General features: G+C 33.9%; 1 protein-coding gene across 3 annotated transcripts in view; it reads left to right on the forward strand.

Annotated features, from left to right (window-relative positions):
- Nucleotides 1-17,629, forward strand: part of bmp2k (BMP2 inducible kinase) — a 118,532-nt gene that overhangs the window by 87,597 nt on the left and 13,306 nt on the right. For 2 of the 3 annotated variants that reach the window (XM_030143138.1, XM_030143139.1), the window contains 2 exons: nt 841-1,010; nt 2,880-2,999. In XM_030143138.1, coding sequence (XP_029998998.1) covers nt 841-1,010; nt 2,880-2,999 — 290 coding nt within the window. Of the gene's footprint in view, nt 1-840; nt 1,015-2,879; nt 3,000-17,629 lie in introns of all 3 variants that reach the window. The other variant, XM_030143140.1, reaches the window with a different exon arrangement.

Genomic DNA, 17,629 nt, shown 5'->3' on the forward strand with positions numbered 1-17,629 from the left:
AATCTGAATGTGAAATAATTCCCAAATATTAAACATAAGATTCACAGTAAAGGTATATACACATCCAACAGACTGCAAGATGAACAATCAGAAAGGTGGGTTTAAAGTTACATTAGAACAGAGTGAAATGAATGATGTTTTTGGAGCAAATGTAGCCCCTATTTTGGTGTAAACTTTTTCGCCTCTGATGGAGTTTGTCGAGGTGCTTTGGTGCCACTTTGTTTTTTTGTGTTTTTTTTTTAAACTAAAAACTGCTCAGTTTTTATTGTCTAAGCCTGGGTCAGTGGGAGCCTGTAGTTCAGATCCAGATCAGATGCTACTGTCTGTGCGTTAGGATTCTGGTTGTTATTGATTGTGAACAGGAACCAGACTCATTATTGAACCAGCTCAGAGGTTTGCCTCAGATGTTTGTTAGAATTTGAGAGAATCTGGTATAATTAGTGGAATAAAATAAGTTGATGAGAATCCAAACTTTCTGTAAAAAGTTAGATGGTGTGTTTTTAATGAGCATATTCATATTTGTAATGAAGGTAAAAATAACCAACAGAATATAAAAGCCAAGTGTAAATAACAGTTTGATGTATAAAAACCCAATAGAGTTGAGGAAAGTCAGATTGTATTCATTATATGGTACAGATCATACATTTATCTTTTATATTCAGTATTATATAATCTTTTCCTCATTATAAGGTTAATAAAAGACATAGTTCATGTTATGATGTTTCTAATACCTGTTTTTACTCTTTCTGTCCAGCTGTTTCCTGTACCTTCTGCATTTTGACTTGTATGTGTGCTGCCTCTCTGCTGCGTCTGTGTAACCCGGTGATATTCTCTCTGCAGTAGAAACCCCCTCCTCACCTCTGACGGGGTCACGCCGCCCTCTCAGAGCTGCAACAGTGCGGTCAGTAACCCCCCCGACATGTCGAGATGGAACCCCTTTGGGGAGGATAACTTCTCCAAGTTAACAGAGGAGGAGCTGATCGACCGCGAGTTCGACATGCTCAGAGCAAGCAAGTGACCCTTTTATACATTTAAGCGTCTTTGAGGTTCCAAAAAAGCGCTATATAAGTGTTATTATTATTATTATTTATCCTCTGCTTCATTCTACTATTATTGAGGGATACAAGCAGGAATGATTTTTGCTGTTTCGATTGGTGCCTAAAACTGATTTTAATGTGAATGTAGGCGAGGTGTATATAAGCATTTAGCTTCTGCCTAAACCTATTCAGTCTCAACATAATTCAGTCAGTCAGCGTAAAATGAGCCTCACTGTTTGTATTTTCTGTATTATGGATGATGACTGAATAAATATAAACCTGAAACATCAGACACATATTTTTCAGACTGTGTTAATGTACAAGTTGTGTAAATGTTTTTTTATTTTCATTTTTAGAACATTTACCACCATTAAACACTAACTAAGGCTACGTTCAGACTGCAGATCTTAATGCACAATACGGATGTTTTGGTGAAATCCGATTTTTTTTTTTTGTGTGGTCGTTCATATTACACATTAAATGTGACTTCTTTCAGTTTTGAGTATGAACTGAATGCGACCCTGAAGTGACCCACTTGCGCAAAAGAGGTCCGGTTTACAGAAGTAACACACCTGGGACACAGAATTGTGAAGTTTGTTGCATTTCAATGATGTAAAGGTCGGATAAGTGCGACCTGGCCGTTCAGACTGAAGTTGCATTGCAAAAAATCAGATACGTATCGGATTTAGGACCAGATATGAAAGTGTCCTGGGTCGGATTGGTGCTGTTCAAACTGTCTTTAACAGATCAGATACAGGTCACATATGAGCAAAAAACATCACATTTTGGACACATTTGCCTGCAGTCTGAACGTAGCCTAAGTGAGGTTTAATTTCTCTGGTTCATTCCTTTGTTCTTATCATTGACAAAATTAAAGTTTTGATGAAATAATTGGAAAAGTGTTTCACAGGAGAGAACCTGTTTAAAGATAAAATTATTTGATTACACTGGAAAAAATCAATATCTTACTAAGTGTATTTTTCTCATTTCTACTCCAAATATCTAATCACACTTAAAGTAAGACATAACCACCTAAAGAGGAACTTTTCAGTGAGATATAAGAACTTATTTTTAGACAGTAGATCTTGAAAATTTTATGTCAAGAAATCTTACCAAGATAATTTTCACTTGTTCCATTGGCAGATTTTTTTTTGCTTAATTCAAGATTTTTTTTATTTCAAGCAAAAAAATCTGCCAATGGAACAAGTGAAAATTATCTTGGTAAAATTTCTTGACATAAAATTTTCAATATCTACTGTCTAAAAATAGGTTCTTATATCTCACTGAAAAGTTCCTCTTTAGGTGGTTATGTCTTATTTTAAGTGTGGTGAGATATTTGGACTAGAAATGAGAAGAATACACTTGATAATATTGAGATTTTTTTCCAGTGTAAGCAGTAGGTTTTATGTTTAAATATATTATTTTTGTATTTATTATTCATTAGGTTTTTTTTGTTTTTACACTTTAATACAAGTTATCAGAAGCTTTTGTCTTAAGAATGAAAAATGTGATGAATTCTAGCAAATTTAGGGAATTAATCAGTTACTTTTTAAGTATATAGTTAATTGATTGACAGTCTTAGTTACATGCAGCTAATGTAAAACTGGGGTTCAGGTTCATCCACCTTCCTAAAATAAGTCATTGTTTCCAGATTTTTAAGTAAACACAAAAAAAGTGCCTAGAAATTGAGAATTTGATGATTTAGGCAAAAAAGTAATTGTTAAAAAATGACTTGCGTGATTGTTTTAGGAAGGTGACGCAAAAACAACACAACAAAAAGTCCATGGGTGCTGTAACTATAGAGGTTCTAAGTTGCCTCCTTGCTTTCCCCTCCCTGAACAGAAAAGCCAGTAGAGAGAACGCCCAGTGTGGAAACCGACCGCCAACAGCCCGCCCCCTCCGCCGTCAAGCCCCTCCCACCAGAGGACCTGTTCGGCTCAGTCCCGTTCGTGGCCAGCGCAGGCAAGTCTTAGAGGAGTCTCTACCGTGAGGACCCAACACTGTGGAGCCACCTGACCCCTCCCTACCTACCCCCCACCCCACTTCCTCTGACCCCTGACCTCCTACGCCACTCAGACCCCACAGTGGGGCTTCCAAACCAATGATCAGCCAGCGTTTTGTTTTTGTTTCCCAGTGTCAGATGGTAGATTAGCAGTGCTTCTGTTAGTGTAACATATAGAAGGTTAAATTAAATATACAGGCTGTCCATAAAGTCTCCTGACAGTTTAATATATTTATTACAAAAGCAAATTAACAGGCAAATCTGTAGAAATCATTACAAAATGAGACGTAGATATTGAAGTTTTTTTGCTTTATTTAATCCACCTCTATGTGGGACCATTAGTTGCATGAAGCACATCCAGACGGGACTAGATTTCTGGCATCAGTAATCTTTGGCTTCATGATATTTTTAACATAAACCCATTAGAAATAAACCCAGGGCGGTGATATCTGGTGAACGAGGACCAATCCACCGGTCTGGAAATGTTTGACTTAGAACCCACCGACATGCAGAACCCAAAGTGGTGGTGAAACATCTACCTGGAGACCGATGGTTGGTTGAAGATCATCCAGTTGTGACGTCACATATTCAGTCAGAAGGTCAAAACATCCTCTCATTGAAGAAAAACGGACCAATGATTGGATTGCACATGATCCCACAACTATAATTACCACCGAGTACATGGAACAAATCTGATTAACATATGTCATCGTTTGCTTTTGTAATTAATGTTTTAGATTGTAAAGAGCCTTCGTGGACCCCCTGTACATAGAACGGCTGATGCTTCAGTGAGGCGGTGAAAGCACTGTTTGTCGGTTCACTGCCATCACCTGCCGCTTTTATTTGTGTTTTTATTGGTCATATTAACTATTAACTGCCTCGCTGAAAGTGTGCTTAACAAACCCTTATGCAAGTCCGTCGGTTGGAGAGGCCGTTTCCGTCTCCTATAGCTCACTTGGTGAAGCAAGGCATCAACTCTGTCAGATTCTGAGACACCCCCCCCCAACATACACACAGTCCAGATCTGTGAATACAGTACGGTACTAACGTGTACACAACAAAAATGTAAATCTTACCAAGTGTATTTTTCTCATTTCTGGTCCAAATATCTCATCACATTTAAAATAAGACCTCATCACCTGAAGAGTAACTTTTCAGTGAGGTATAAGAACTGATTTTTAGTCAATAGATCTGGAAAATCTGATTTCAAGAAATCTTACTAAGATAATTTTCACTTGTTCCATTGGCAGATTTTTTTTTGCTTAATTCAAGTTTTTTTTTTTTTTTTTTTTTTTTTTTTTTGCTTATTTCAAGCCAAAAATCTGCCAATGGGACAAGTGAAAATTATCTTGGTAAGATTTCTTGAAATAAAATTTTCATGTAAAATAATCACAACTATATTCTTTTAATTTGATAATTAAATAATAACTCTGGCAGGCCTGGAATCATAAAAGTATTTGTGATTTCAGTTCTTTCTGAGCAAAACGCAATGTAAAAACTGTATTGAAAGAAAATTTTGGACCCAAAGACGAGCAGAAAATGATAATAGTTAAATTATTGTCTCTTAATTCAAGATTTTTTTTTTTTTTTTTTTTTTTTTTTGCTTAATTCAAGCAAAAAAATCTGCCAATGAAACAAGTGAAAATTATCTTGGTAAAATTTCTTGACATGAGATTTTCCAGATCTATTGTCTAAAAATCAGTTCTTATCTCTCACTGAAAAGTTGCTCTTTAGGTGATTATGTCTTATTTTAAGTGTGATGAGATATTTTTGACTAGAAATGAGAAAAATATACTTGGTAAGATTTAGATTTTTTGCAGTGTAGAGAATCCACTTTTACAAAAATACGTCTCAGAGTAAAACCTTCCAACTCACTGCGTCTGAAAGAGCCACCGTCGCATCAGCGCTAAAAGCAATATGAACATGCGGTTGAACGAGACTGATGTCAAAAGAACACTGGTTATTTTAACGAACGCGACACATAAATGGTACTAATAAAGGGCTGAGTGATGTCAACATTTTCACACTCTGACCACATGACACAACGTTCTTTACTGGCAAAAGGATGAACACCAAGGCCATCTAATTAAAACTGAAGTTGAGCTTTCAGGTTTTTTTTTTTAGTTTTTTTTTTTAGTTTTGAATATGGAATTTAACTTTTTAAACTTAATATTAAAATCCAGCCTCTAAAACCCAGTGCTGCAGCCACAAACTGTTCAGCCAGTGCCAAACTGCAGTATATTTCTGTAAGTTTCTTTGTATTTTAACAAAAACTTAACCAACATGACGACCAAAAATGTTTTTCTTACTGTTTAGTTCTTTTCAGACTGTGCCCTGAAGTGGCCCAAATCAGATTTTTTTTTCTTGTATTTGTATGTTGTTGGTTTTTTTTTTTGTTTTTTTTCTGTTTTTTCATAACGGTGTGAGCAGAACCACTGTAATATAAGTCCTATAGTAGTTTAATTATGTATATAAACTTAATGAAGAAGAGCCATTTCTTGGTTCTGTATTTTCTCATTTTCTATTGAACTCATTGTAGGAGAAAAATGAGGCCAAATATGATACCATTAATCAACATTAGTCAGTCCATGATAGATAATGTATAGATAATAGTTTCACCAGTAGAGATGAATGCAGACGATCATGTAAAATATTCACAGCTATATTAAATCCTTTTAATTTGATGATTAAATAATCATTCGGACAGGCCTGGAATCATAAAAGACCTCACACGTATTTGTGATTTCAGTTCTTTCTGAGCAAAACTCATCGTAAAAACTGTACTGAAAGAAAATTTTGGCCCCAAAGACGAGCAGAAAATGATAATACAGTTAAATATCTCTTTCACCTCATTGTCATATCCTGTCTTCCACTGCACATCATATCCTCTTGTTTTGAACATGCTTTAAAATTCTTTACCATAAAAACTTATATGTAATTAAAAAAAAAACATAATCTGAGTTTTATAATGAAGCATAATACAGGGTTCCTACGGGGTCTTAAAAATTCTTAAAGAAATCTGCATTTAATACGTTAAAAATGTCTTTAAAAGGTATTAAATTTGATGTGATAGGTCTTTGATTATGTTGCCATAAACTTATTGGCTATATTGTGTTTGAATGTGTCTGTTAAATGTTGAAGATGCAAAGAAAGTAACATTATTTGACTCAGTTCCACCCGACAATTTATATTGAAATTAGGAACCAGTTATCGCTAACTTTGCAGCCCCCCGGTGAGAAATAGCTCAGAACATTCATCAATCAATGAATCAATGCGTTGGAGTAAATAAATACATTTTCCTAAATTCTTGGAGTCACAAATTTTTGCCAGTATGGGGGGGCCGGTTTTGGCCCCCGGGCCGCATGTTTGACACCCCTGTCTTACAAAGTCTGAATTTTAACTTGTAGAAACCTGTAGGAACCCTGATAACAGTTCTATTAGATGCTATAATTAACCTCCCATTACGACGTCTTACACCACCTTCTGTCCTGTTTTTATTCCTCCATTAACCATTAGGGGTGTGTACTGGCAAGAATCTGGCGATATGATACAAATCACAATACTAGGATCACGATACGATATATCATGATACTGTTAAAAAGGCAATTTTTTGTTTGTTTCTTTTTTTAAATGATTATTTCTTTGAAGAATTGAATTACACCAGAAGTATGTACAAATACTAAACGCATTTTTATTCGATCAGAACAGGATCTAATGCTATATCACAAAATTTTCCTGTTAAAACTTAAATTATGTTTTCCAGACATTACAGTTTAAGATCCTGTTCAAATGTTCATATTCTATTAGTTCATAACTAACATCATAACATTATTTTTATGCATCCCAACAAAGGAACTAAAATTATTTCATAAGTGTTAAATAATAATAAATAAAATATAAACAAAAAATAACCTCCACAATATGCATTTGAATAAACACCTAAAAATATCGATACAGTTCTTTTTAATATCGATCCAGTATTGTGAAATGAAATATTGCGATATATTGCAGAACCGATATTGTCTTACACCCCTATTAACTTTGCATAAAAAGCATTTATTTCTGACCCTCTGCCCTCCATCAGATTGCATTTTTAACCCTTTGTAGTGAAAAATTTGCAACCCTTTTGACTGTTTTTTTTTTTTTTTTTTTCCCTCCCATCCTCATCCATCGCTCAGCCCTGGTACATATAAACTCCACTTTTGGAGGAAATACAAACACTTGAACTTCCAAAGCTGTGGCCGCTTGTTTACATCGAAAACACAAGTCAAAACTGGTTGAAACCACAACGCAAAATCCAGTTTTTGAAGTCGGGACTAAGCCTCAAATCGTCTCGCGTGGACTGTGCACTTTACCGCGGAGGCCGACGTCAGCATCACATGAACACGCGTCATCTCGGACTGCATGTAGTCGAACCCGACGCCGACCGTCACCCCGGTACCACGTTGTGAATATTGAAGTGCAGTATTTCTCTGTAACTACGTATATTACTACATCGGTGGCAGCAATAAGCTTTCGTGCCTCTGTACTCTTCCTGCTCCTTAAATGTGAATTGGTTACCGTTTTGATAGGCAATTTAGAGACGCTGTTTGTAACTCATAGAATATATTTAATGATAAAACAGTATCGACGCTAAAACGTTTAGATATTTTTTAGAGGAGAGTGAGAATCTGTTTTTTTTGTTTTGTTTTTTTTCTACAGTTAAATCCATCTCTCGTGTCCTTAAACGCAGGCTTAATGCAAGTACAGTGGCTACAGTTTAGAGTAGAAAAACGGCAAGAATACGATGCAATATAACCCTCTAAGCACTTGAATGTAAGTGTGGAAATCTTTTTATTGTCTTCGCTTGTTACTGAATGGATATGGAATTCTATTTGAGTTCAAAAAAAGGAAAAAAAAAAAAATTGGGTCGAAGTCGAAACCAAAAAGGAAACTTAAAACCAAACACGTCGGAAGGGAGTTTTGTACTGAACTGTAAAACCCAGAGCAGTGACGACGTCTGGGTGTCATTCCTTCAGGCTGGCATGAAAAAATTAGACGGTGGCTAATTTTTGATCAGCTTTTTTTTTTAAAATTTTCACGTGTTTGTGTCATCAGCGTCAGTCGGTTTGTTCAATGTAAAATATCTGTTTTTGTGCAAACACACCGCTGGCAGCTCGGAAAACACGCCCGTCTACAGCATGATTATGTTTTTTTTTTTTTTTATTATTATTATTATTTTGCAGTTTGATTGCGCGTTGAAAGTTAAAATGTCATCAGGTTTATATTTTAGCTGTTTAAAGGCTTTTCTGTTGATGGTTCGATACTGATAAGACAATCCTGAGAGATGCAGTAATAGCTTAGATTACATTAACACACAACAAAACCCGACTTTGTGTAGCTTTCTCCATCTGATACAAACCAAACGATCAATACAGTCAGCTGATACCACATTGGAAATATTAAAACCTGACCAGTTATAGAGCTAATACAGTTATTAAGGAGTAAAAAAACATATCTTAGTTTTGAAATAAACTTTAATTTCCATGTAATGCTGAATGTAAAAAAGACAAATGCGACTAAAATATATATATGTATACTATACTATATACACTACAAACAGTTAAGGGTATTTTTTTTTTTTTTTGTCATTTTTGCCATTTGTAAATAAAACTATGTCTGGTCATTAAAAAATATGTTTCAATTCACACACAAAAAAGTAAAAAGCACTGTGCAAGGAATCCCAACTGCAAAAAATAGCCCAAAAATTAAAAATATCCGTAACTTTTTGTTTGTAATGTATATATGAATGAAAACACTGGTCAACAACAAATTTATTGTTTAAGTTTTTGGAGCTGATTTAGGATAATTTTGGTGTGCTGAATCCAAAAATCACATTAATTTAGCTCAATCAGGTCATTTTTCTGAACTCTGCTACATATTGGCTTTTTAACATTTTTGCTTACATTTATGGGCATTTTCACATCATATGATCCAAAATTCTTTCATATTTCTTGCAATAAACGAGTTCTGAAGATTTGACTTTTGCCAATTTATGATTAATGTTTTTTTTAATATTACAGGTGAATGAAATGGCTTCGACTAGAAGATCTTGCAAAAATAAGCCTGACGTATTCTGCTACATCTGCGCTGAATACATAATAAATAATAAATACATCCTGTTAGAGAGTGATTTTTTTTTTTCTCTTAAAACCTATTTTGGGTGAGAACTATATAAAAAATCAACTGATAAAGTCACAAAAATGGAATCAATTTTGTGAGAAGATCAAATTTTTCCAAATCAAATTAGCAAAAAAACCTGACCTGATTGAGAAAAACAGATGTGATTTTTGGATTTAGCGGTGCAAAATGGTCCTAATTCAGTAGAAAAAACCTAGACAACTTGCAAGAAACATTTTTTTGTAACCCAGAGAAATAATCAAGATCATTTGTAAGAAAAAGTGTTTCATGTAAGGAAATATAAGAATACTTCTGTTCATACCACTAGAATTAAATTAAGAGCAGATTTATCATTTTGGGAATTCGTCTATAAACTGTATGAAAATGGACGGTACAGATTTCCCCCAAAATGACAAAATATTTCCGTCGACATGAACTCCTGTCCTTTCCAGTCGCTCCATCAGACTTTACTTTAACCCTTCCATGCAGGAATTATAAAAAAAAAGTGTCTAGATTCCTTTTTTTTGATTGATTTTATTACTCAAAATCAGGCTAAAGTTGAAATGCATGTAGAATTTGTTAAAAATATGATTTTATTTAGAAGATTTTTAACCTCCTGCAAAGTGCAAGTTTGGGCTCAAAGTTTCTGCAGCTTCAATATGATGAGACTCGTAGTGATTTTTCCCTCCGTTTCAATAGTTTTTCTCTAAGAACAAGGTGAAATGTGTGGAAGTGACTCATCAGATCAGCTTTAAATAGACAAACACATGGAAGGGGATGGATGATTCAGACGCCCTCAAACATCAGGTCTCACTGTTGATTCTGGTACATATTTTTTTTCCATCCAAGGTCCCGTTCATCGCATCGTAAAGGGCAGGACTTCACCTCTATGTCTAATTATTCACTGATATAAAAAAAACGGATGACTGACGGGCGGAATAACCAGTTGCTGTGTGAAATCATCCGTCAAATCCTACATCTGATACAGAAGCCGATCCTGTTTTACGATAACGACAGGAAACTGTATTTGTACATGTGTGTGATCATTAATTTATCAAACCTCAACCAATACTGCACAGATAATGAGAAATCTAACTGTTAAACCCATGTTTCCTGATGATATGTGATAAAACAGGCCTTTAAATGCTGTATTTTAAGTAACTTTAGTTTAATCGGAACGTTTCTGACTCAGTGACAGCAGTGCAAAAACCAGTTTAAAGCCTCTTAAGCAAAAAAAATCCTGTGTGCTATATTGTCGTCGTGATGACAGTCGTTGAAGGCGCTGGCGGTGTGACTGCATATTTATTTGAACGTTTTACTAGTTTTATCTTTGGGTTGGAAATCATTCGGTTTCAATTCGATGACGCAAAGTGCCTTTAAACGGCATTTTATTAACCAGACCAGCGACGTTATGTGGCCAACAGAGATTAGAAAACAAACAGATCCCTCCGATTTGTATTAAATTAAAAAAAAAAAAAAAAGTTAAAGCCCGCAGTAATTTAGTGTTATTTTTGGAAGTTAAGATTAGTTTAGATCTGTTGTTTTGACATTAAATCTACTTGTCTGTTTTTTCATATCCAGTGCAAAAGAAAACAAAATGTGGTTTGTTTTCTGGGTTTCTAATCACTGATCAAGACTAAGATTAAAAACAAACGTTCACTGTCTGAGCTAATAGAAGGTCCGTGTCATCCTCGCATGTGGTCGACGAACCGAATGAAACTAATCACGACTCAGGAGGAAGTGAATACAATCAGCATTTTCATGACTATATTTGTAGGAAAAAGTGGGCCTTAACTTTTTTTTTTTTTTAATTATTATTATTATTATATTTATATCCAGTGATGACGATCAGCTTGTACAGAAACCAGCGAACAGGCTAAACGCTAATGCTGCATTCAGGTCGCATGGGAATTCTCAGTTTTCCATCTCCATTATGATACTAAACCGCACTTACATTTACAGATCGACCTGTAATTCCAACTGGAAATTCAGATTTATCGTATCAGGATATTTTTCATGAATTCAAGAAGGTTGAAAGAGCATGTGCGAGTTTGAGTATGTTTAAGAAAAGCTGCATTTTACTCCAGCTCGGTGAAGCTTTACGACTTTTAGCGAAAGCCTTTTTTCAGTCAAATCTCTCATTCACTGAACATAAACCCAGTGTGTCCATCCACTGTCATCGATCCAACTCCATGGGTTTAACTGGTGAATCACTGAACCCCATTTACATTCACACTAATACGCCAATCATTATCCGATTTCTGGAGTTTTCGGATTATTACACTGGTCAACAACAAATTTATTGTTTAAGTTTTTTGAGCTGATTTAGGATAATTTTGGTGTGCTGAATCCAAAAATCACATTAATTTTGCTCAATCAGGTCAACTTTCTGAACTATGCTACATATTGGCTTTTTAACATTTTTGCTTACATTTATGGGCATTTTCACATCATATGATCCAAAATTCTTTCATATTTCTTGCAATAAACGAGTTCTGAAGATTTGACTTTTGCCAATTTATGATTAATGTTTTTTTTAATATTACAGGTGAATGAAATGGCTTCGACTAGAAGATCTTGCAAAAATAAGCCCGACGTATTCTGCTACATCTGCGGTGAATACATAGTAAATAATAAATACATCCTGTTAGAAAATGATTTTTTTTCTCTTAAAACCTATTTTGGGTGAGAACTGTATAAAAAAATCAACTGATAAAGTCACGAAAATGTAATCAATTTTGTGAGAAGATCAAATTTTTCCAAATCAAATGAGCGAAAAAACCTGACCTGATTGAGAAAAACAGATGTCATTTTTGGATTTAGCAGTGCAAAATGGTCCTGATTCAGTTGAAAAAACCTAGACAACTTGCAAAAAACATTTTTTTGTAACCCGGTGTTATTGATCACGTAAACAGGAAAATCTGATCAGCCTTATCTGATAACGGCATTTATATGATTGTGAGAAATCAAATTAACACACCTAGATTTCTCCCCAGTACTCCGATGTCTTCATGCATGTATACAGGTTAATCTGATTTATTTTGTTTTTTTACATAAAAAATACATGTAAAAAAAAAATAATAAAAAAGTCTATATAAACGAAACTTATGCAAGGAAAAAGGTAAACAATGAAATGACGGATATTAGCAAAATGTGACCTATTTTGTAGTCTTATTAGCTCCTCCCACATTAGGGCGGCTGATGCTGTAGCCGTTGCCATGGCAACAAGACAAGACCGGGTGTTTTGAAAATGACAGGAAGTGTACGTGTTACGTCATAACAATTCAATTTTATTTGTAGAGCCCTATATCAGAATTAGTTAGATATGAAAACAGTCACATAAACAGCAGATGAAGGAAATGGATTAATGTCCCGGGCATTCCCCGTCCTTAGACCCTCCTTCTCGGCATGGAAAAAAACTCCCAAAAACCCAGTGGGAAGAGAGAAACCTCGGGGAGACACAGGTACGAACTCCGAAATAAATCAAATAATGGACCGAAACACGTAAACTGTTTTTTTTTTTTTTTTTTTTTTTTTTCCCCCCCGATTACCGCGTTTCTGAAGTGCATGTAAGCACGTCACAATTATCGGATTGCTCCTCCCAGTTGTGGGATTTTTTACAGTCACGTAAACGGGCTCGATGTTGTAGAAGATGACGGTGTTGCCATGGTAACTACGGAGCCTCTGAACGTCCAAACGGGTTATATCTGATGACCGTGAAAAGATGGAAAAACTGTATTTTACATTATTTACATGTATTGACGGAATTAGCGGATCAACAGGTATTAAAGAGTTTTGCTCAGTCGATGCTTTGGGTTTTTATCGGTTAATTAACTCTGACTGACCGCACGTCTTAAAACGTCATTAATCCCACGTGACCTGAATGCAGCGTTGAACCGGTTTGGTCTAAACGCCGTCGTGCGACCTCCCGTTTCCTCCCTGCTTTACGTTGAACACACCCGGCTGACGTCCTTCGGTGAAGCTGAAGAACGCCCGCTGACCATAACAGTCTGAATCCATACAATCCTAAAGGGCTGTATGTACGTTTAACCCTCGCTCTGCTGCCGCTGAAGCGCCTTTGAGCAGCAAGTGAGAGCCATCCAGTCACACGAGTCATACATGTCTGTACAAACGCATTGATAGCTGAAGGTAAGTTTATGTTTTCGCTCATTTCACCGCCTGCTTCATGTGCGTTCTTCTATTATTTGCTTCTTTATTTTTTATTTATTTTTATTTTTTTGTCATTTAGTGAGACAGCCATGCTCAGAAACATCTTGTTCATGTGTATTGGTGGATGGATCGATTATCGTAGTTTGGTCAAAAGCCAAAAAAATAACAGCGAAAGGGACGACCAGAGCCATTAAACTGCACTTTATTTTATTTCTTTTATTTTTTTTTAAAGTGCGGGGGAATCTTATTATAGGATTTGTGGGCAGACACACGTTGAATATGTTGTTTTTATTGTTTACATTTGGGAGTTTTCTGTGCTTTTTCCTCTCTGTCTCGGGGTGTTTTCCCCCGCCTTCTTCCTTAAATATTTTTGCCAGCTTTATTTACACTATATGGACAAAAGTATTGGGACACATTGAATTCAGGTGTTTGTTTTCTAACAGGGGTCTGGGATACAAAACAATGACTAATGACATAATATAGTTTTGTAGTCGGATAAATATTGTATTGCAAGAAGAATCTCCCATTAAACTTTAAGGAAATATTGATGTTTATAAACTATATGGACATAAATATTGGGACGCATCATGTCTGCAGCTGTAAGATGTCCTGTTCAAGAGGATTTAAGATAAAAGCATTAATATTTCCTTCAAATTTAATAGGAGATTTTTTTTCAAAGTAAGATGTGAAGAAAGTAGTTGGTAAAAAATTGACTTACAATCAGAGCATGAAAAATAATTTAGAAATGTACAGGTTGAACATTTAAAATCATACTCATGGATAAAAAAAACAAAATAAATGTTGAGAGAAATTTAAGTAAAATCCATCTGTGAGGCATTTTGGAAACAAAGATAGCAAATTATGAATGAATGGTTTATTTTGGTTTGTATATTAATCATTGCACATAGTACAATAATTATAATGTACATAAAAACCCAAAAAGGAATGGGCTAGAAGCAAAAGCTTATTTTGTATTTCTATTCTTTTCCCCTGATCCACTGCTTACATTAAATTAAATGTGTTCAGCATCGAGCGTTCTCATTATAACAAAAAAAAAAAAATCAATAACAACAAAAACATATCTACCATCTCAATATTCCTGAATGATTTTATACTCGAGGCATTTTTTTAAGTTTGTCAAAGAAGTGAACGACTTAAATTCATTAAGTTCAAACTAACCAATGCAATGACATTTATCCCAATATAAAAATATATTATAACCTTTATTATTTATTTGTATCCCAGACCCTTGTTTGTAGAAAAATTTGGTTTAGTTGCAAAGAAAAAATAAGTTTTATATCCATTTGACAAGTTGAATATATGTATAATGAGCTGTTTTGGATCCATTAGTAGCAAAATTCTAGTGCATCACCTTCTAGTTTCTATCATATTATACTTGAATTTGTCACATATTTGATTATACTTAATTTACATACATATTTTTTTTATTTTTATTTTAAATTGAAAATAAATGCGAGAAATTAAGTTAAAAAAAAGCATCTCTGAGTCATTTTAAACCAAACTAACCAATGCAATGATATTTATCCCATAATATAAAACTATATTATAACATTTGTCATTATTGTTTTGTGTCCCAGAGCCCTGTTTTTAGAAAAACTTGGTTTAGTTGCAAAGAAAAAATAAGTTTTACATCCATTTGACAAGTTAAATATATGTATAATGAGCTGTTTTGGATCCATTAGTAGCAAAATTTTAGTGCATCACCTCCTAGTTAGTATCACACTATACTTGCATTTGTCATATATTTGATTATACTTAATTTACATACATGCTTCATACATAATTTTTTATTTTAAATTGGAAAGAAATGAGAGAAATTAAGAAAAAAACATCTGAGTCATTTTGAACCAGCCTAACCAATGCAGTGATATTTATCCCAATATAAAACTATATTATGACATTTGTCATTTTTTTGTATCCCAGACCTGTGGATAATTTTTAATTTTAGTTAAAAATAAATGAAAGAAATCATGTAAAAAAAAAACAAAAAAAAAAACATCTGAGGCATTTTGGAAGCAAAGATTTAAATTTAAACCAAACTAACCAATGCAATGATATTTATCCCAATATATGACATTTTTCATTATTGTTTGTGTCCCAGAGCCCTGTTTTTAGAAAAAATTTGGTTTAGTTGCAAAGAAAAAAATAAGTTTTACATCCATTTGACAAGTTAAACATGTATAATGAGCTGTTTTGGATCCATTAGTAGCAAAATTTTAGTGCATCACCTTCTAGTTTGTATCACACTATACTTGTATTTGTCATATATTTGATTATACTTAATTTACATACTTTTTTTTTTTTTTTATTTTAAATTGAAAATAAATGAGAAATTAAGTAAAAAAACAAAAACAAAACAAAACATCTGAGTTATTTTAGGCTAAACTAACCAATGCAATGATATTTATCCCAATATTAAACTATATTAGTCATTATTATTTTGTATCCCAGACCCCTGTTAGAAAAGAAAAACCTGAATTCGACGCGTCCACATACTTTTGTCCACATCGTGTAAATCCTGCTGAGGAATTAGAACAGATGGCTTAAAATTTGGGACGTTTTGTTTTGTTTTGTTTTTTCTTTGTTTTCATTCATTCTTCACAAACTCGTTTTTAGCCGTTGGAATCAGCAGCTCCTGCAGAAAGAAATGCAACCTATAGGTCAATAAAGTTGTCTAATACATATCTTGTTTTTGCCACAGACTATGTAAACGGTCCTGTATCATACTGTGAGTGTGAATGTATTTCTTTATAGAATGTTACTGATAAATAAAAGACCTTTTAAAATCCATATACACGTTGATTGGTTTTTTTATAGACAGAACCGGGGGGGGGGGGGGGGGGGGGGGGGGCAGTGGGAGGTTTAGCGTCTCCACCACTACACCACGAGCAAGATGTTCCTGAAAACATGGCTGTCTCTGTGTGAGCTCTGTCGGCAAAAAACGATCGAAACCAATAATCAATCAATCAGTCGATCAATTAAAAAAGCACCCGACGATGAAGATGAAGAAACACGATGAACTCAGCCTGTTTCTGAGGCTGATTCGTTTGAGTTTTACCTGTTAAATACGTAAAATAAAGATGCAAAATGTCAGATAATTATAATTTATTGATCTGTAAACGTATCAAATCTCATCTTCTGTTCAGTTTTTCATATATTAAGAAGAAAGTCTGAAATATTTTAATTGAATGAATCGTTTATTATTAATTCATGTAAAGAAATGACAAAACAGCAGCAAATTTTTGACATTCAGAGATACAGAAAAAGAAAAACACAAACTGTCCATGTCTGAGTTTTTAATTTGGTTTATTATTTATCATCTGAATTGAATTATACAGAATAAAAAATAAAAAACATTCAGTTTTAGCTTGTTTTTTAACCCTTTAATCTGGAAAAGTAAAAATTCTTGTTGTAAACGGCAACTTTAGAAAAGCTTATTCCATATGAAATTCTAAAACATCTACATATATCTGTATAATTATAAAAAAAAAACTTAAATAGTTGACAGTTGAAAATGCCATCACAGAAAACCTGCAAATAAACTGTTTTTATCCTTTTTTTTTAAGGCATAAAAAGTATTGGATCACAGATTTATTAACCTTCTGAGCATTTTTTTAACAATTAAGAGACAGTTTTGTTCATATTTCTGTTTTTATGTCGAGTTTTTATTAATTTACCTCAAAAAATGTTAGAAAAGTTCACAAAGCTTCAGTAAGTGTCCAAGTGTTTTTACATTTAAAGACATAAATACTGTTTACAACAGTGTAATGGTTCATAACTAGAATTATGAGTTTCTAATTGTGTATTTATCTAACTGTAAGTGTAGCCTGTTTTTAACCCTTTAATCTGTAAAAGTAAAGCAGAATTTCTCACTTTTGTTATAAATTTTCGTTGTAAACGGCTGCTTTAGAAAAGCTTATTCCATATGAAATTCTAAAAACATCTACATATATCTGTATAATTATAAAAAAAACTTAAATAGTTGACAGTTGAAAATACTATCACAGAAAACCTGCAAATAAACAGTTTTTATCCTTTTTTTAAGGAAAAAAAAAAAAGAATCACAAATTTATTAACCTTCTGTTCACTTTTTTAATCATTAAGAGACAGTTTTGTTCATATTTCTGTTTTTATGTTAGCTGTTTTGTAAAATTTACCTCAGAAAATGTTAGAAAAGTTCACACATTTTCAATAAATGTCAGTGTTTTTACATTTAAAGCCATAAATACTGTTTACAACA

The sequence above is a fragment of the Sphaeramia orbicularis genome, chromosome 9, assembly GCF_902148855.1.
Source record: "Sphaeramia orbicularis chromosome 9, fSphaOr1.1, whole genome shotgun sequence".
In the NCBI taxonomy this organism is placed as follows: Eukaryota; Metazoa; Chordata; class Actinopteri; order Kurtiformes; family Apogonidae; genus Sphaeramia; species Sphaeramia orbicularis.